We start from the raw sequence: 18,217 nt of genomic DNA, 5'->3' as shown, positions 1-18,217 counted from the left end.
TTTGAGGTGTTGGTTCAGGGTTCTTCTCCATCTTGTGCAGTCAGCTGTAAGCCGTTCCCAGAGCTCCATAGCAATATCAAGCACCTTCATGTCCCTCTTGCAGACGGCCTTGTAGCGCAGCTGGGGATGCCCAGAGGGTCTCTTCCTGGATGCGAGCTCTCCGTAGAGGATATCCTTTGGGATGCGGCCATCCTCCATGTGGCGGATGTGGCCCAGCCAGTGCAGTCTCCACTGCCTGAGCAGAGCGTAGGTGCTGGGAAGGTCAGTGCGAGATAGGACCGCTGCATTGGACACTCTGTCTTGTCAGGGTATGCCCAGGATACGGCAAGTGGAAGGTATTCAGTCTTCTCTCCTGTCCAGTATACGTAGTCCACGTTTCACTGCTGTACAGCTGTGTGCTTATGATGAGGCATTGTAAACTGATATTTTTGTCTTCACTGTCAGCTTGGGATTTGTCTGTACTTGAGTGATGAGGTGAGCAAGAGTTGAGGCTGTTTTCCCGATCCTGTTGTTGATCTGTGTCCAAGGAAAGGCCATCAGTGATGATAGAGCCAAGGTACATAAACTGATGAATGACAGTGAGTTTGTAGTCATCGATGGTGATGACCAGTGGTATCTCTGTGTCCTGTTCTAGGATGCTCATCTTCTTCAGACTGATAGTCAGCCCGAAATCTTTGCAAGTGTGAAAGAGGCGATCTATTGGTGACTGGAGTTCCCACTGGGTGTGTGTTGCAGCTGCAGCATCATCAGCAAACAGCGTGGCCCTGATGAATGCCGCACATCCTTTTGTCTTGGCTCTGAGGCGAGTCAGGTTGAAGAACCTGCCGTCTGATCTAGTGTGGAGGTAGATCCCCACCGTCACCGTGCCAAAGGCATGTTTCAGGAGCACAGCAAAAAAATCCCAAAGAGTGTGGGAGCGAGGAGACGCCACTGCGGATGTCGAAGGGCTCAGAGGAGCTGCCGTTGAACTGCACTGTCCCCTTCATGTTACTGTGGAAGGATTCGATCATGCTCACAGTTTCAGTGGGCAGCCGGTCTTCAGGAGTACCTTGAAAAGGCCGTTTCTGCTGACCAGGTCAAATGCCTTGGTGGGGTTGATGAAGGTGACATACAGGGGCTTTTTCAGTTCTCTGTACTTTTCCTGCAGTCTGTTGAACCTCGTTCCTGGCAGCCCTGAGAATCTGCAGGTTCCTCCACTAGCTGACCCCTTGTATCTAGCTCGGGAAACATGCCTGGCTTCAACAACAGGGATCAGCTTGGTTGCCTTAGCCTCAAACCAGTCGTGTGTCTTGCTGGTCTTCTTCCCAAAGATAGCCAGGGATGTGCCATGCATGGTACCCCAAAAGGTTTCCCACTTTTGCGAGGCAGAGTCTCCGTGTCGCAAGGCACTGAGTTCTGTCTCGAAGGCCTCTGAGAACTGTTGCATAAGGTCTGGCTGGGACATCTCGCTGACAATGATGTGAGGGTTCCCCTGTTGCTTAGTGTGATGGATAGGGGTAAGTGGGAGTAATAGTCTCAGGATAAAGGGCAAGCTGGTTAAGACTGAAATGGGGAGAAAGGTTTTCATGCGGAGGGTGGTGTATCTTTGGAGTTCTCTGCCTCAGAGGCCTGAGCAGCCTCTGTTACTGCTAAGACAGACATTAATAGACTTTTGGACTCTTCGAGACTCAGGATATAGGCAAGAAGTTAAGAAAGTGGACTTTGATTAGAAGGTCAACTGTGGTGGTCTCAAGGGGCATGTGGCCTACTTCAGTTCCCATTCCTATGTAGAACAAAATTGTGCCAGTTGAGGATATAGAAAGCACCATCCAGTGATGACAGTGAAGGCTAGATGGGTTGAATGGCCACCTTCTGTATTATATTCTATGATTTAGCATTCCACCATCCTGCAACTCCATGGTGAGATATCCTGGATGGCTTCTTGAGTGTTGTTGGAGCTGCACCCATCCAGGCAAGTGGGGAGTATTCCATCACATTCCTGACTTGTGCCTTGTAGATGTTGGATAGGCTTTGGGGAGTCAAGAGGTGAGTTACTCACTGCAGTATTCCTAGCCTCTGACCTGCTCTTGTAGCCATCGTGTTTATATATGGTTAGACAAGTTCTCCTGTATGTGGGTGCAAATTGCCTGAATGGTGCTAAACAGTGTGTAATTATTCACAAACATTTCACTTCTAACCTTATGATGGAGGGAAGGTCATTGATGAAGCAGCTGAGGATGGTTGGGCTGAGGACACTACCCTGAGGGACTCTTGCAGAGATGTCCTGGAGCTGAGATGGCTGACCTCCAACAACCACAACCATCTTCCTATGTGCCACTGGAGAGTTTTCCGATAATCTATTTAATGATCCAGTGACCTAGATTTATTGATTCATCAATTCACTAGTTATGATCTTTATTCAGAGATTCCATGATCAATGTTGACTGGATTCACTTGAAGGAAGGACAGGACCAGCAGCTCAACATTCCAGGGTGTAGAGGTTTCAGGCAGGATGGGGGAGGGGTGAGGTCAGAGAGGTGGGAGCATTGCTTTATTGATAAAGGAAATCATCACTGAACTAAAGAGCTAGAATGATCTTTGAATGAAGGCATCTAGGGAGAGATTGGAAATAATACAGGAGCAATACTACAGGCTCCCCAACAGCCAGAGGGAGGTGGAGGAGCTGATATGGAGGCAATTCATAGGAAGGTGTGGGGGAACAGGATTATAGTTGGAGGGGATTTCAACTTTCCAAACATGAAGTGGGATCACTTAACGTACAACGATTAGAGTGAGCAGAATTTTAAAGGTGCACCCAGGAGAGGTTCGTGTGTCAGTACAGTTTGACCAGAGATGGGCAGTGCTGGACTGAACCCTCGGGTGAAGTGTTTGAAGTTTCAGTGGGTGAGTGTTCTGGGGACAGTGACCATAACTCTGTAAGTTTCAAAGTCATTATGGAAAGCGATAAGGGTAGTGCTGAAGGTAAGTGTCTAAGCTGGTAGAAGGCTGGTTTCAATAGCATTGAAACGGGGCAGCACGGTGGCTCAGTGGTTAGCACTGCTGCCTCACAGCGCCAGGGTCCCAGGTTCGATTCCAGTCTCTGGTGACTGTCTGTGTGGAGTTTGCACATTCTTCCCGTGTCTGCGTAGATTTCCTCCGGGTGGTCTGGTCTCCTCCCACAGATGTGCAGGTCAGGTAACTTGGCCATGCTAAATTGCCCATAGTGTTAGGTGCGTAGTCAAAGGGAAACGGATCTGGGTGGGTTACTCTTCGGAGGGTCGGTGTGGACTGGTTGGGCCGAAGGGGCCTGTTTCCATACTGTAGCAAATCTAATCTCTAATCTAATCATCTGACAGGATGTGGGAAATATAGACTGCGAGCAGGTACTGTGTGTTCCTCTCAGAGTGAAGGCAGCAAATCCAGGCATCCCTGGATGTCAAGGGATATTGAGAATTTCGTAAAGATAAAGGAGGAAGCACATGTCAGGAACAGTGCATTAAATACAGGGGAGACCCTTTGAGAGGATGGAGCATGTGGAGGAGGAGGGGCGGGGGGGAGTTGCTTCTGAAGGCAATGAGGAAGGCAATGAGGGGCCAGGAAATATCTTTGGCAGATACGAACAAGGAAAACCCCAGGCATTTTATAACTATGTGAAGAGTTAGAGGATTACCAGGGAAAGAGTGGGGCCTATTAGAGGCCAAAGGGGCAGCCTGTGCACGGAGCCAGAGGAGGTGGGTGAGGATCTTAAAGTGTATTTCTCATCCATATTCATAGAGGAGAAAGACACTGTAGCTGGGAATTTCCCAGCTGTAGCTCTCACTGTAGCTGGGGTGGTGAGGTTCTAGAACACATTAAGATTAATAAAGAGGAGATATTAGATGCTTTAATGGACAGACAGGTATATAAATCCCCAGGCCTGATGAGATGTATCCCAGTCTGATATCGGAGGTCAGGGAGGAGATTGCTGGGACCCTGATGGTGATATTTAATACTTCGCTGGCCACAGGCGAAATGCCAGATGACTGGAGGATAGCTAATGTGGCTCCTTTGTTCAAGAAGGGCAGTAGGAACAGGCCAAGTAATTACAGAGCAGATAGTCCGACAGCAGGGTCCGACATTATTGGAAAATATTCTGAAGAATACGATTAATCAATACTTGGAAAAGCAGGGATTGATCAGGGATAGTCAGCACAGATTTGTTAGAGGGAGATCCTGTCTGGCTAATTTAACCAAGCTTTTTAAAAAGTTGACTAAATATATTGATGAGGGCAGTGCAGTTGATGTGGTTTACATAGAGTTCAGATAGGCCTTTGACAAGGTCCCACATCACAATCCAAAGGTGTGCTGGTCAGGTGAATTGCCCATAGTGTTCGGTGCATTAGTCAGGGGTAAATATAGGGTAAGGGAATAGGTCTGGGTAGGTTACTCTTCAGTGGGTCGGTATGGCTTTGTAGGCTGAAGGGCCTGTTTCCATACTGGAGGGAATCTAATCTAAGGAAAAAAAAATGTAAGAGCCCATGGGATCAAGGGTAAGTTGGCAAACTGGATCCAAAGTTGATTTCCAAATATGAGGCAGAAGGTGATGGTAGAGGACTGTTTCTGTGATTGGAAGCTACTGACCAGTTGTGTACCACAGGGATCAGTGCTGGAATCCTTGCTGTTAGTTACATACATTAACAACTTGGATATGAATATAAAAGGTTCAATTAGAAAATTTGGAGATGATGTGAAAATTGATGGTGTTGTTGAGAGTGAGTAGGATCAGGCTACAGTCTGATATGGATCAGCTGGTATCCGGGCAGAGCAATGGCAGATGGAATTTAATCCTGATAAGTGGGAGGTCTTAAATTTTGGGAGGTTTAATAAGGGAAGGATATACACAATAAATGATAGGTAGTTCTGAGGAATGAAGGGATCTTGATGTACATGTCCGTAGATCCCTGAAGGTGTCAGCACGGGTAGGCAGGTGGGGAAGGAGGGATATAGGGGGCTTGTCTTCATTACCTGGGGCAGAGAAGATAGGGGCAAGGAAGTCTCACTAAAACTTTCTACAACATTGGTTTGAGCACAGATGGAATACTGTGAGCAGTTCTGGTCGCCGCACTATCGGAAGGATGTGATTGCATGGAGAAGTTGCCAAGGAGATTCATCAGAATGGTGCCTGGGATGGAAAGGCTCAGTTATGAGGAGAGGCTGGATTGGCTGGGTCTGTTTTCCCTGGAGCAGAGGAGGAATCTGATTGAGGGATCCAAAATTATGGGAGGCATAGACAGAGTAGATTGAGAGAATCTTTTCCCCATGACAGACGTGTCTAAGACCAGAGGGCATAGGTTTAAGGTGAGGAGCAGGTGGTTGAGAGGAAATCTGAGAAAGAGGTTTTCCACCCAGAGGGCGGAAGAAATATAGACTGTGCTGCCTGAGAGGGTGATGGAGTCAGAGACTCTCACAACATTCCAGAAGCTTCTGGATGAGCAATTAAAATACCACGGCACGATAGGCTATGGACCAAGTGCAGGTCAATGGGATTAGTGTAGATTGGTGTTTGTTGGTCAGCACAGACATGGTGGGCCGATGTCAAGAGTGTGGTGCTGGAAAAGCACAGCAGGTCAGGCAGCTTCCAAGGAGCAGGAGAATCAATGTTTTAGGCATAAACACTTCATCAGGAATGATTCCTGATGAAGTGCTTATGCCTAAAACGTCAAACCTCCCGCCCCTTGGATGCTGCCTGACCTGCTGTGCTTTTCCAGAACCACATTCTTGACTCTGATCTCCAGCATCTGCAGTCCTCCCTCCCTCCATAGTGTGCTGAAAGTCCTCTTTCTACGCTGTGTGATTCCATGGCTCTATATACCCTGGCCAACAATTTCCAATGTGCTCATTAGGTTCATCATCACTGAGCGTAAAATCTGATCTCTATGGCACACAGCTGAGTGTGAATGTACAGCTGGCTCAATGTCTCACTGACCTGCTGGTGCTGCTGGTGCTGCTGGAGCTGCCTGTGTTGCTGGAGCTGCTGGTGCTGCTGGTTCTGCTGGTGCTGCTGGTGTCCCGGTTGGAGTTCCTGTGGAAACAGAACAGAGACAACATTTCCATTGGTTTTCCTGGAAAGGTCAAAGTTCACAGGTGTTGGCTGCAAAGTAATAAGCTAACGTTCCTCCAGGGGTAATGCTGTTCTTTTTCATTCTCATGGGAGTCACTAACATGGCCATCTCCAGTTGAACATTGACAGCGAGCTTCCTCATGCAGTTCTGGACACTGCATCTGAGAAAGGGTGAATTGGCCTGGGAAGGATGGCAGTGTGGTTTTACTAGGAAGTTCCCAGTGCTCCAACCTTGAGATTGTGAGGAGAGATTATCCAAACTCGACAAACGCCTCCCCTGTGTTTTGAATATTAAGTGGTGATTTGATTGAGGCTTTTAACATGTGATAGGGCATCAATCATCTACAAGATGTAGTACAGAAATTCACCAAAGATCCTCAGACAGCACCTTCCAAACCCACCACCACTTCCATCTAGAAGGACAAGGGAGCAGATACATGGGAACACCATCCCCTGCAAGTTCCCCTCTAAGCCACTCACCATCCTGACTTGGAAATATATCGCTGTTCCTTCAGTGTTGCAGGGTCAAAATCCTGGAATTCCCTCCCTAAGGGCATTGTGGGTCAACCTACAGCACATGGACTGCAGCGGTTCATGAAGGTAGCTCACACCCACCTTCTCAAGGAGCAACTAGGGGATGGGCAATAAATACTGGCCCAGCCAGTGACACTTCCGTCCCCTAATTTTGAAAAAGACAGAGAAAGTTCTTTATTTTATGCTGCTCTACAGTTTCAGATAAAATAAAATTAACATAAATCAGGACCAGGCCAAGCAGGAAAGCTCCTCACACAAAGAGCAGGAAAAAGTATGGGACTGTCTCCATAAAAATATACAGACACAAAGGGCTGAAAGGACAATCCTACAGTTTCCCAACCTAGGCTACCTCAAAGATACGATCATCAATCACCGAGCACAGATTGATTCGTGCCTTCCCACACCATGAAAAATCAGGAGATTCTATTGCTCAAAGGACTTCAGTGAACTATTTGGGATTTTACAGCAATCTGATAACATCTCACAAGTGCGTTCAGTCAATTAACACTCCATAAAAATACCACTCATGTGCATTGTTGATTGGACCACTGACAGCTGTCAATATTCTTTGACCTTTCTGCTGTTGACCCATGGTGTCAGAGCAAAAATACATAAATCAAAGGATAATTGAATAATGCAGACATCACCCAGCGACATCTCAAATTCAACGCGACTTGCCTTGGAGCACAGGTTGTAATGCGGACATTGCAATTGGCAGTGTGCTAGCTTTAAGGAACTGTAAATTATGGGGGATCCGTGTCAATAATAAATGCCAGCCCTAATTAGTGCTAGCAACACCAGTAGCACACTGGTATCTGTAAACAGTCCTTGAGTTGCTTCAACTCTCAGTTGGTGAGGTGGAAAATTGTGATTCATTTGCATTTCTAATTACCTCCACAAGGTGGACATGGAATATAAATCCCAGCAGTTTTCCTATCTTCCTGGTGGTGGAAATTGAATAAAGATTCGTATACTTTGTGTCCTTCACTGTGTTTTACACCTGCGCACACACACACCATGGGTGCTGGGGAAAAAATAAGCACTACCGCACGTAGGCGGTAGTGTGGGAAAAAAAAATATAAATCCCAGCACTGACCCCTGGGCCTGAATGACCTGCCTCAGTGCTGAATGATTCTGTACAAAATGTGGGAATTAAATTAAACCTTGTTCAGGTTATTGACAATGAAAATTGACAAGACTTGGCCTTTCGCGATGGACTGCAACACTTCAGCTTAGCACTATCTTCTCAAGGTCAACTACAGAATGGCATAAATGCCGACCCAGCCAGTGACGCCCAGGTAACACAAGTGAACTGAACAAATCACCCTGATCAGAGAATGGACAGGACCTGGTCTTCATCACATTTACTCTTTCCCACAGACTCTCCAAGGAGTTTTGCAATGGAACCCATGATAATCAGTGGGAGAGGGACTTACCTGGGAGTTGCAGTGGGAGAGGGACTCAGAGTCATTGAGTCATAGCCATCTAGAGCACAGAAAAATGCCATTCAGCCCATCACATCTGTGCCAGTCAAAAACAGCCATCTTACTAATCTAAGGTCATTTCCCAGCACTTGACCCATATCTTTGTGTGCCTTGGTAACACAGGGACATATCAATACACTTCAATGTGATGAGGGTTTCTGCCTCTCCCACCTTTAAAGGCAATGAGTTCCAGATTCCCACCGCCCTCTGGGGGGAATAATATTTTTCTCACCTCTTCTCTAAACTTAAGAACATAAGAGCATCCAAACTAGAAGCATGAGTAGGGCATTCGGCCCCTCGAGCCTGCTCCGCCATTCAATAAGATCATGGCTGATCTTTTTATGTCCTCAGCTCCACTTACTCACCCTCTCACCATAACCCTTAAACCTCTTATTGTTCAAAAAATATTTACCTTAGTTTTAAAAATGTTTACTGTACTATCATCAACTACTTCCCTGGGCAGGGAATTCCATAGACTAACAACCCTCTGGGTGAAGAAGTTCCTTCTCAATTCAGTCCTAAATCTGCTCCTGCTAGTCTTGAGGCTATGTCCTCTTGTCCTAGTTTCATCCGCCAGTGAAACATCCACCCTATGTCTATCTTATCTATTCCCTTCATAATTTTATTTGTTTCTATAAGATCCCCCCTCATTCTTCTAAATCCCAATGAATATAATCCCAGTCGATTCAGTCTCTCCTCATAAGCCAACCTCCTCAATTCTGGAATCAACCTAGTGACCCTCCTCTGCACCCCCTCCAATGCCGGTACATCCTTTCTCGAGTAAGCAGACCAAAACTGCACACAGTACTCCAGGTGTACCCTCACCAGCATTCTATACAGCTGCACCATTACCTCTCTGCTTTTAAACTCAATCCCTTGAGCAATGAAGGACAACAATTCCATTTGCCTTCCTAATTTGTGGGCGGCACAGTGGCTAGCACTGCTGCCTCACAGTGCCAGAGACCAAGGTTCAATTCCTGCCTCAGGCGACTGACTGTGTGGAGTTTGTACATTCTCCCCGTGTCTGCGTGGGTTTCCTCTGGGTGTGCCGGTTTCCTCCCAAAGATGTTCAAGTAAGGTGAATTGGCCACGCTAAATTGCGTGTTGCGTGTTGGTGTGGACTTGTTGGGCCGAAGGGCCTGTTTCCACACTGTAATGTAATCTAATCTAATTACTGTTGTACCTGCAGACCAACCCTCTGTGATTCCTGCAGAAGGACACCCAGGTCCCTCTGCACAGCAGCATGCTGCAATTTCTTATCATTCAAGTAATGGTCCTCTTTACTGTTGCTCCAACCTAGATGTATGACTTCACATTTATTAATATTATACTCCATCTGCCAGACCTTAGCCCACTCAATTGAAGTATCTATGTTTCTTTGTAAAGTTTCACAGACGTCTGCACACCTTGCTCTGCCAATCATCTTAGTGTCATCTGCAAACTTTGACACCGTACATGTGGTCGGTCCCCAACTCCAACTCATCGATATAAATTGTAAATATTTGTGGTCCCAATACTGATCCCTGAGACACACCACTAGTCACTGATTACCAGTCAGAATAGCATAGTGGGTGCTATTCTGTTTGTCAACCAATCCTCTATCCACACTGATACTCCACCCCAACACCATGCATCCTTATCTTATGCAGCAGCCTCTTGTGTGACACCTCGTTGAAGGCCTTTTGGAAATCTAGGTACACCACATCCACTGGGCCCCCATTGTCCAACTTGTTCATAATGTCTTCATAGAATTCCAAAAGATTTGTCAAGCATGACCTGCCCTTCATGAATCCACACTGCATCTGCCCAATGGGACGATTTCAATTGAGATGCCCTGCTATTTCTTCCGTGATAATAGACTCAAGCATCTTCCCCACTACAAAGGTTAAGCTCACCGGTCTAACATTCCCATCCTTTGTCTACCTCCCTTTTTAAACAGTGGCATCACATTTGCTGCTTTCCAATCTGCTGGAACTGCCCCAGGGTCCAGTAAATTTTGGAAAATTACCACCAGTGCACCTGCTATTTCTTCCACCATCTCTTTTAGTACCCTGGGATGCATTCCAACAGGGCCAGGAGACTTATCAATCCTTCGCTCCATTAGCTTGCCCAACACTAACTCTTCCAGGTCCTCACCGACCTTCAGCTCTTTGTCAATTACTGACTTATTATTAGTGTCCTCCACTGTGAAGACCGATACAAAATACCTGCTCAATGCCTTGGCTATTTCATCATATCCCATAACTAAATGCCTCTTCTCATCCTCTAAAGGACCAATGTTTACTTTAGCCACTCTTTTTCGTTTTATATATTTATAGAAACATCTGCTTTCTGTCTTTATATTTGGTGCTGGTTTTTTCCTCATGTTCTTTCTTACTTTTCTTTATAGCTTTTTTTGTGGATTTCTGTTGACATTTAAAGTTTTCCCAGTCTTCTAGTTTCATGCTGTTTTTGACTGTTTTGTATGCCTTCTCTTTCAATTTGATCGCCTCCCTTATTTCCTTTGACGAGGGTGGTGCTGGAGAAGCACAGCCGGTCACACAGCATCTGAAGAGCAAGAGGATCGATGTTGCAAACGTAAGCTCTTCATTCCTGATGAAGGGCTTTAGCCTGCAACGTTGATTCTCCTGCTCCTCAGATGCTGCCTGACCGGGTGTGCTTTTCCAGCACACTCTTCAACTCTGATCTGCAACATGTGCAGTGCTCAATTTCTCCCTAATTTCCCTAGACACCCATGGCTGATTACCTCTTCCTCTTACAGTCCTTCCTTTTCACTGGAATATACTTTCATTGAGCACTTTGAAAAATTGCTTTGAAAGTCCTTCACTGCTCATCAACTGTTCCATCACAAAATCTTTGTTTCCAGTCTACTTTAGCCAGGTCCTCCCTTATCCTATTGTAGTCTCCCTTGTTTAAGCACAGGACCCTGGTATTGGATTTTATCTTCATACTCCCCATCTGTGTTCTTAATTCAACCATACTATGATCGCTCCTTCCAAGAGGATCCCTAACTATGAGGTCATTAATTATTCCTGTCTCATTACACAGGGTAGATCTAAGATAGCTTGCTCCTTTGTCGGTTCCATTACATATTGTTCAAGAAAACTACCACAGATACATTCAATGAACTCCTCCTCAAAGCTATCCTGACCGAGCTGGTTTAATCAATTTACATGTAGATTAAAATCCCCCATGATAATTGCCTCTTCCCTTAAACCTATGTACCCTGGTCACTGAAAACTCCACTAAGGGAAAAGGTTCCTTCCTGTCTACCCTATCTCTGTCCCTCAATTTCCTACATCTCAATCATGTCCCCTCTCAATCTTCTCTGCCCTAAAGAAAACAGCCCCAGTCTGTCCAATCTCTCTCCATCACTGAAACTCTCCAGCCCAGGGCAACATCCTGGTAAATCTCCCTCTGCCCTGTCTCTAGTGCTTTCACATCCCTCCTATAACTGGAATCCAGAACTGCACACAATACTCCAGGTGTGGCCTAACCAATGTTTTATGCAGTTCTAATATAACCTCCCTGTTCTTAAACTCTGTGCCTTGATTAGTGAAGATATGTATCCCATAATGCCTTCTTGATCACTTTATCCACCTGCCCTGATACCTTAATGGACCAGTGTACATCCACACCACAGTCCCTCTGATCATCAGTGTTTCCCAGGGTATTACTGTTTATCGTGTGTTCCCTTCTGTTGCCTGTCCTGCCCATGTGTATTACCTCAAATTTATCCAGTTTGAATTCCATGTGACACTGCTCAGCAGTTCTAACCAATCTGTCCACATCCCCTTGTAACCTAAGATTATCCTACTAACCGTTTATCACCCCACTAATTTTTGCATCATCTGAGAACTTACTGATCGGAAAATCACTCAGGGTATAATTTGGGACCTGAGTCAACAAGGAAAACAACTTTATCTCCCTCTGCTTGATCAAACTATTAACAAGCAGTGCACAGTCTGAACCAGGCTCTGTCAATTCATCTAAACTAGGGAAGTGATGGCCTAGTCATGTTTTTGCTGGGTCTATTAATCCAGAGACTGGATTAGTTGTGCTGGAAGAGCACAGCAGTTCAGGCAGCATCCGAGGAGCAGTAAAATCGACGTTTCGGGCGAAAGCCCTTCATCAGGAATAAAGGCAGAGAGCCTGAAGCATGGAGAGATAAGCTAGAGGAGGGTGGGGGTGGGGAGAAAGTAGCATAGAGTACAATGGGTGAGTGGGGGAAGGGATGAAGGTGATAGGTCGGGGGTGGGGGGAGGGTAGAGTGGATAGGTGGAATTGAAGATAGGCAGGTAGGACAAGTCATGGGGACAGTGCTGAGCTGGAAGTTTGGAACTGGGGTGAGGTGGGGGTAGGGGAAATGAGGTAACTGTTGAAGTCCACATTGATGCCCTGGTGTTGAAGTGTTCCAAGGTGGAAGATGAAGCGTTCTTCCTCCAGGCATCTGGTGGTGAGGGAGTGATGGTGAAGGAGGCCCAGGACCTCCATGTCCTTGGCAGAGTGGGAGGGGAGTTGAAATGTTGGGCCACGAAGCGGTGTGGTTGATTGGTGCGGGTGTCCCAGAGATGTTCCCTAAAGCGCTTTGCTAGGAGGCGTCCAGTCTCCCTAATGAAGAGGAGACCACATCGGGAGCAACGGATACAATAAATGATATTAGTGGATGTGCAGGTAAAACTTTGATGGATGTGGAAGGCTCCTTTAGGGCCTTGGATAAAGGTGAGGGAGGAGGTGTGGGCGCAGGTTTTGCAGTTCCTGCAGTGGCAGGGGAATGTGCCAGGACAGGAGGGTGGGTTGTTGGGTGGCGTGGACCTGATCAGGTAGTCACGGAGGGAACGGTCTTTGTGGAAGGCGGAAAGGGGTGGGGAGGGAAATATATCCCTGGTGGTGGGGTCTTTTTGGAGGTGGCGGAAATGTCGGCGGATGATTTGGTTTACGCGAAGGTTGGTAGGGTGGAAGGTGAGCACCAGGGGCGTTCTGTCCTTGTTACGGTTGGAGGGGTGGGGTCTGACCCAGGCCATGTTCTGGGGACCTGAGTTTGAATCCCGCCAAGGCAGATGGTGGAATTTGAAATGAGTACAAATCTGGAATTAAAAATCTAATGGTGGCCATGAATCCATTGCTATTTGTTGGGGGAAAATCCATCTGGTTCACTAATGTCCTTCGAGGAAGAATCTGCTGTTTTTACCTATTCTGGCTTACACATGACTCCAGATGTACAACAATGTGGTTCATTGTTAAGTACCCTCTGGGGAATTGGGGATGTGTTATAAATGTTGGCTCAGCCAGTGCTGTGCTTATTCTATGAACAAATTTATAAAAACACAGTGAGCTCAGTACCATCAACTGGCACTAAAATAAAGGGAAGGGGAAAATTATGGGATTCAGGGAAGGGTATAAAAGAGAGAGAAATATAACATTAAAACACAGCTTTTTACAATTTTTTTTAATCTATAAAAGCAATCAGATTTTATAGATCTGATCCACACAGAGAGTCCACAGAGATGGTGTGGTGTAGTGGCTCAGTGATTAGCACTGCTGCCTCACAGAGACAAGGACCTGGGTTTGACTCCAGCCCCAGGTGACTGTGAGGAGTTTGCACATTCTCCCCATGTCTGCGTGGGTTTCCTCCGGGTGCTCCAGCTTCCTCCCACTATCCAAAGATGTGCAGGTTAGGTAGATTGGTCATGCTAAATTGCCCGTAGTGTTCAGGGATGTGCAGGTTAGACGCATTAGTCAGGGGTAAATGTAGAATAATAGGGTAGGGGAATGGGTCTGAGTGGGATACTCTTCAGAGGGTCGGTATGGATTTGTTGGGCCAAATGGCCTGTTTCCACACTGTAGGGAATCTATGTTCTATGAAAGGATAAAAGCTAATCCTTTAGGCCAAATGGCTAAAGAAAGCTTATCAGACCCTTAAAAAGGAGTTTAGCGTAGAACAAACACATTGTGACTGTTTCTAATGAGCGTATTGCGTGTGTGACATACTGAACCTTCACAGTGGTTCACATGCTCCGAGGTAGAGTGTTCCATGGAGGGACTGATGTTGCAAAACGTGTGAAGGTGCAAGCAACTTGCTGACCTGTCTGTGTGGTCACTGACCGATTGACACTTTAATAGTAGTAACCACTGTAACCCTCACTATTATTCCGACAGCAAAGTCAGGCCCATCAACCTCCTTAAATGATGAAGTAACAAAAACAGGAAGCTAAATTCTTGTGAGGCAAAGGTGAAAGTTATTGGAGGGGGACAGGGAGCAATCAGATCAGCCATGGAGGGGTAGGTGGAGCAGGCTGGAGGGGCTGAATGGTCTACTCCTTATTGACAATGCTTGGAACTAGGAAGAGTCAGGCAAATGATCAATGCAGAATTTCTCATTCAGTATTTGAAAATGATAGGGCTAAAGTTTTCAGATCAGCTGCTCCGGTAGTGGGACCCAGTGGGTCAGAATGAATTGCCCGATGTGTGGGAGTCTGCGTAAAATGTACAAATGCACCCCTACAGGGGTGAGCTGTCATGGGCAAAACTAAGAGCAGGTTAAAAACAAATTAATCGCTTGAAAGTCTGGTGCAACATCCTTACTTGATGCTGAAGAGACGTTTCCAGGGTCGCAGCAAGAGATTAACTATGCCCTGCCACTAGATATTTGATCATCCAAGTCTATAATTATCACTCAATCCTCATGGCACACTTTTAGGAATTACCCCTCTGGTTCCTCTTTAAAGGAACTTGCTGTCTTAATGCCTTTGAGTCTAAACTCTGTTGGAGAGGAGTAGGGAAAACAAATCTTTATGTGTCTGGAGATTTCAGTGACCCTTGTTGTCCTTCGAATGATGTCCATCAGCCAGATTCTTCATTTGCTGAGGGTCAGGTACTCACTTTAACATGATATACTGGCTGCTGACAGGAATGGTGGGACACAGTCCACTCCAAGTATGTGATGACATCGTGTCTAGTACCTATTCGATGTGGGGCTGACCCCATCACACATGCTGGTTCCAATAATAGAAAAAAATAATAAATCAGTCAGACATTTAAATCTGACATTGAATTACTGCAGATTGAATATCCAGATGGATGGGAACTTTAAACCAGGGATCAACATAAATGAGAGTTGGGTATTATCCATATTCCCACTGAACGTCCAAAAGAGTAAACATGCAAGGGTTCATTTTCCCCTTACAGATACAAGCCAAATAGGAGAAGGCATGGTGGTGCGGTGGCTCAGTGGTTAGCACTGCTCCCTCACTGAGCCATGGACCCAGGTTCAATTCCAGCCTCGGGCAACTGTCAGTGTGGAGTTTGCACATTCTCCATGTGTTTGCGGAGGTTTCCTCACACAGTCCAAAGATATGTAGATTAGGTGGATTGCCATGCTAAATTGCCCCACAGGGGGTTAGCCATGGGAAATGTAGGGTTACATGGATAGATAGCTGGTGGGTGAGATGTGCTTTGGAGGGGACACAGTGGGCTGAATGGCCTGGATATAGGTTTGCTCACTGAGCTGGAAGGTCATTTTCAGATGTTTTGTCATCGTACCAGGTAACATCTTCAGTGAGGTAAAAACAAGGGCTGCAGATGCTGGAAACCAGAGTCTAAACTAGAATGGTGCTGGAAAAGCACAGCAGGTCAGGCAGCATCTGAGGAGCGGGAAAATCGACATTTCGGGCAAAAGCCCTTCATCAGGATCATCTTCAGTGAGCCTCCTGACGAAAGCTCTGAAAATGATCCTTCCAGCTCAGCGAGCAAACCTTCATCCAGAACCTCAACCTGAGCTACAAATCATCTCAAAACTCGCTGAAAGGCCTGTTTCCACACTGCAGGGATTCTACTCTAATGATTCTTGAGCATAAAACATCAATATTTGCAAAGGTTCAATGAGGAGGTTTAAGACAAAGACCAATTGGAGTTGTTTAATTACTCAGCAAAAATGGTGCCTCATGAAGGTGAGGGTCTGGAGGGGGTCAAGTTGTGTCAGAGGGAATGGCACGAGAGGTTGGAATGAGGAGAGGTTTAACAAGGTTCTCGGAGGTGAGTTCGGAGATGATTTTAAGATTTCTGGGGAAGACAGAGAGAGAGGGAGAAGGAGACATTATTTCCTCTGGTGAATGGATCAGTAATAAAGGTGACAGATTTAAAGTTATCAGGCTGAATTTCACTTTTCAGGTTTTGTGGAGGATTTCATAGAATCCCTGCAGTGTAGACCATTTAGCCTATCGAGTCCACACAGATCTGCAAACATCATCCTACCCAGACCCACCCCTCTACCCCTTCATTTCCTGTGGCTAACTCACACAGCCTGCGCACTATGGGCAATTTAGCATGGCCAATCTACCCTAACCTGCATATCTTTGGACTGTGGGAAGAAACCCACACAGTAACGGGTAGAATGTGCAAACTCCACACACAGTTGCCCGAGGATGGATTGAACCAGAGTCCCTGGCATTGTGAGGCAGCAGTGCTAAACACTGAGCCACTGTGTCACCTCTCCTTGTGGACCATTGAGATGTTTCTGTGTCTTATTGATGACCTTACCCACCAACCCTCCCCCAGAGGCTGATTCTAGCCCCATTCAGCCACTCAATGTACCCAGTGCAGCCTCAAAATCCCAGAATTCACCAGCATCCCTTACCACGGCGCCATCTTTAAAAACCCATTGTGCGCCTGGACTGTCTATCCCCTGACATTTGCTCCAGATAGGGCAGGGAAAAGGAAACTGTGACCTGCCACTCCCACACCCCAGCTGGTAGGGATCTGTCCTGAGCTCCTCCTGGATGGGCTGGTGCCCAGGTGGAATATCCACCACCAGGACCCACAGTGGAGGCCACGATACCAGGCGGTGCCCAGACCTGGTCCAGGGTTGTCACTTGAGCTAGAGCAGTCTCAGCTGCCTGAAGGAACGCCCAGCTCCGAAGGTCAGTGACCTTCTCCAATCCACCATCTTCCCTCTCGATGCCTCACACTCACCTCCCTCATGCTGTACCACTCTCATTATTGCCTGCAATACCCTCCCTCAGACTCTCACCCACTCCAACCCCCTGCCATCACTAACCCTGCATGCCCTCTGTGCTACCCACTTATTCACTTGGGACACCTACCTACCTACTTGTACCAACAGTAATTTGAGGTGCCTCTCATATTCAGCTCCTGTAACACCTGCCTCTCCCTCATGCCAACAGGAAAGCAACCCCAGTTGGGCAGAAAGAGACAAGTCTGTAGGCAGCAAGCTGCCTGACCTTCGATTCCTTACTCCTTACTGACTTTTATCAGCTCGAGAGGCTGACTGACTGTGGACTGGATTCAGAGGCAGCACTTGACTTACTGCATGCCCCCAGTCATTGCTATCTCCCTTGTTTTGACTGGGGACTGCAGATAAACATGACAAACTTCCTGGCTTTGTAGCTGCACTGAATGACACAGCAATCCAGCTGCACTGTGAGCCTGGTACCTCTTACTAAGAGGCAAGGTGCACAAAGGCCAGGCAGGGGGGTATCCAACTGGGCTTAGAGTGAGTGGGTGCTCTGACAGTGAGGGAAGCTCCTGGAGACACAGCCTGGGGCAGTCCCTGAGCTGGGGGTCTGTCCCTGAGCACACAGTGTCCTTTCTGCAGTGCTACAAAGAGAGTTACCGGGCTTATGCCCGAAACGTCGACTCTCTTGGTCCCTAGGTGCAGCCTGACCTGCTGTGCCTTTTCCAGAGCCACGACTTACCAGGGCTGGCCGAGGGGTAGCATGGAAGGGCAGAGTGTCCTATAAGTGGAATTGGTATCTCCTGCAGGGATTGTTAGAGGCTGGCGCATGTTGAATGACAATGTGTGATGGAGTGTGCCCTGAGATGTTGGTGCCCCATGTCCAACAGAAAGGTCTTTCAGAACATCAGTGAGCTGAGATCTCCAGGTACTCACTCTCACTTTCATGTATCATCTCATCCACTCACAGTGGATGCATAGGAGGCTGCATATTAATGAGGCAATATCTACAAGTAATAGGATCTTTAAGAAACAATGGGCAAGAGTCTGGATTTCTCGCCAAAGCCCCATGTCAGTCAGACCCCATAACATTCCAAAGCTATGGGGAGCATGAGAAGAGATATTGTTCTTTGCATAACTCCCAGCTCC

The 18,217-nt window shown here is 46.8% G+C and overlaps 1 protein-coding gene across 11 annotated transcripts in view; it reads right to left on the bottom strand.

Moving 5' to 3' along the window:
• The window catches only part of mybpc1 (myosin binding protein C1), a 146,370-nt gene that overhangs the window by 101,501 nt on the left and 26,652 nt on the right, over positions 1–18,217 (bottom strand). For 10 of the 11 annotated variants that reach the window (XM_072551998.1, XM_072551993.1, XM_072551995.1 and 7 more), the window contains exon 3: positions 5,945–6,040. In XM_072551998.1, the coding sequence (XP_072408099.1) occupies positions 5,945–6,040 (96 nt within the window). The remainder of the gene's footprint in view (positions 1–5,944; positions 6,041–18,217) is intronic. The other variant, XM_072552003.1, reaches the window with a different exon arrangement.

Source organism: Chiloscyllium punctatum, chromosome 32 (assembly GCF_047496795.1).
Source record: "Chiloscyllium punctatum isolate Juve2018m chromosome 32, sChiPun1.3, whole genome shotgun sequence".
In the NCBI taxonomy this organism is placed as follows: Eukaryota; Metazoa; Chordata; class Chondrichthyes; order Orectolobiformes; family Hemiscylliidae; genus Chiloscyllium; species Chiloscyllium punctatum.
This window is presented reverse-complemented; position numbering and strand designations above follow the sequence as displayed.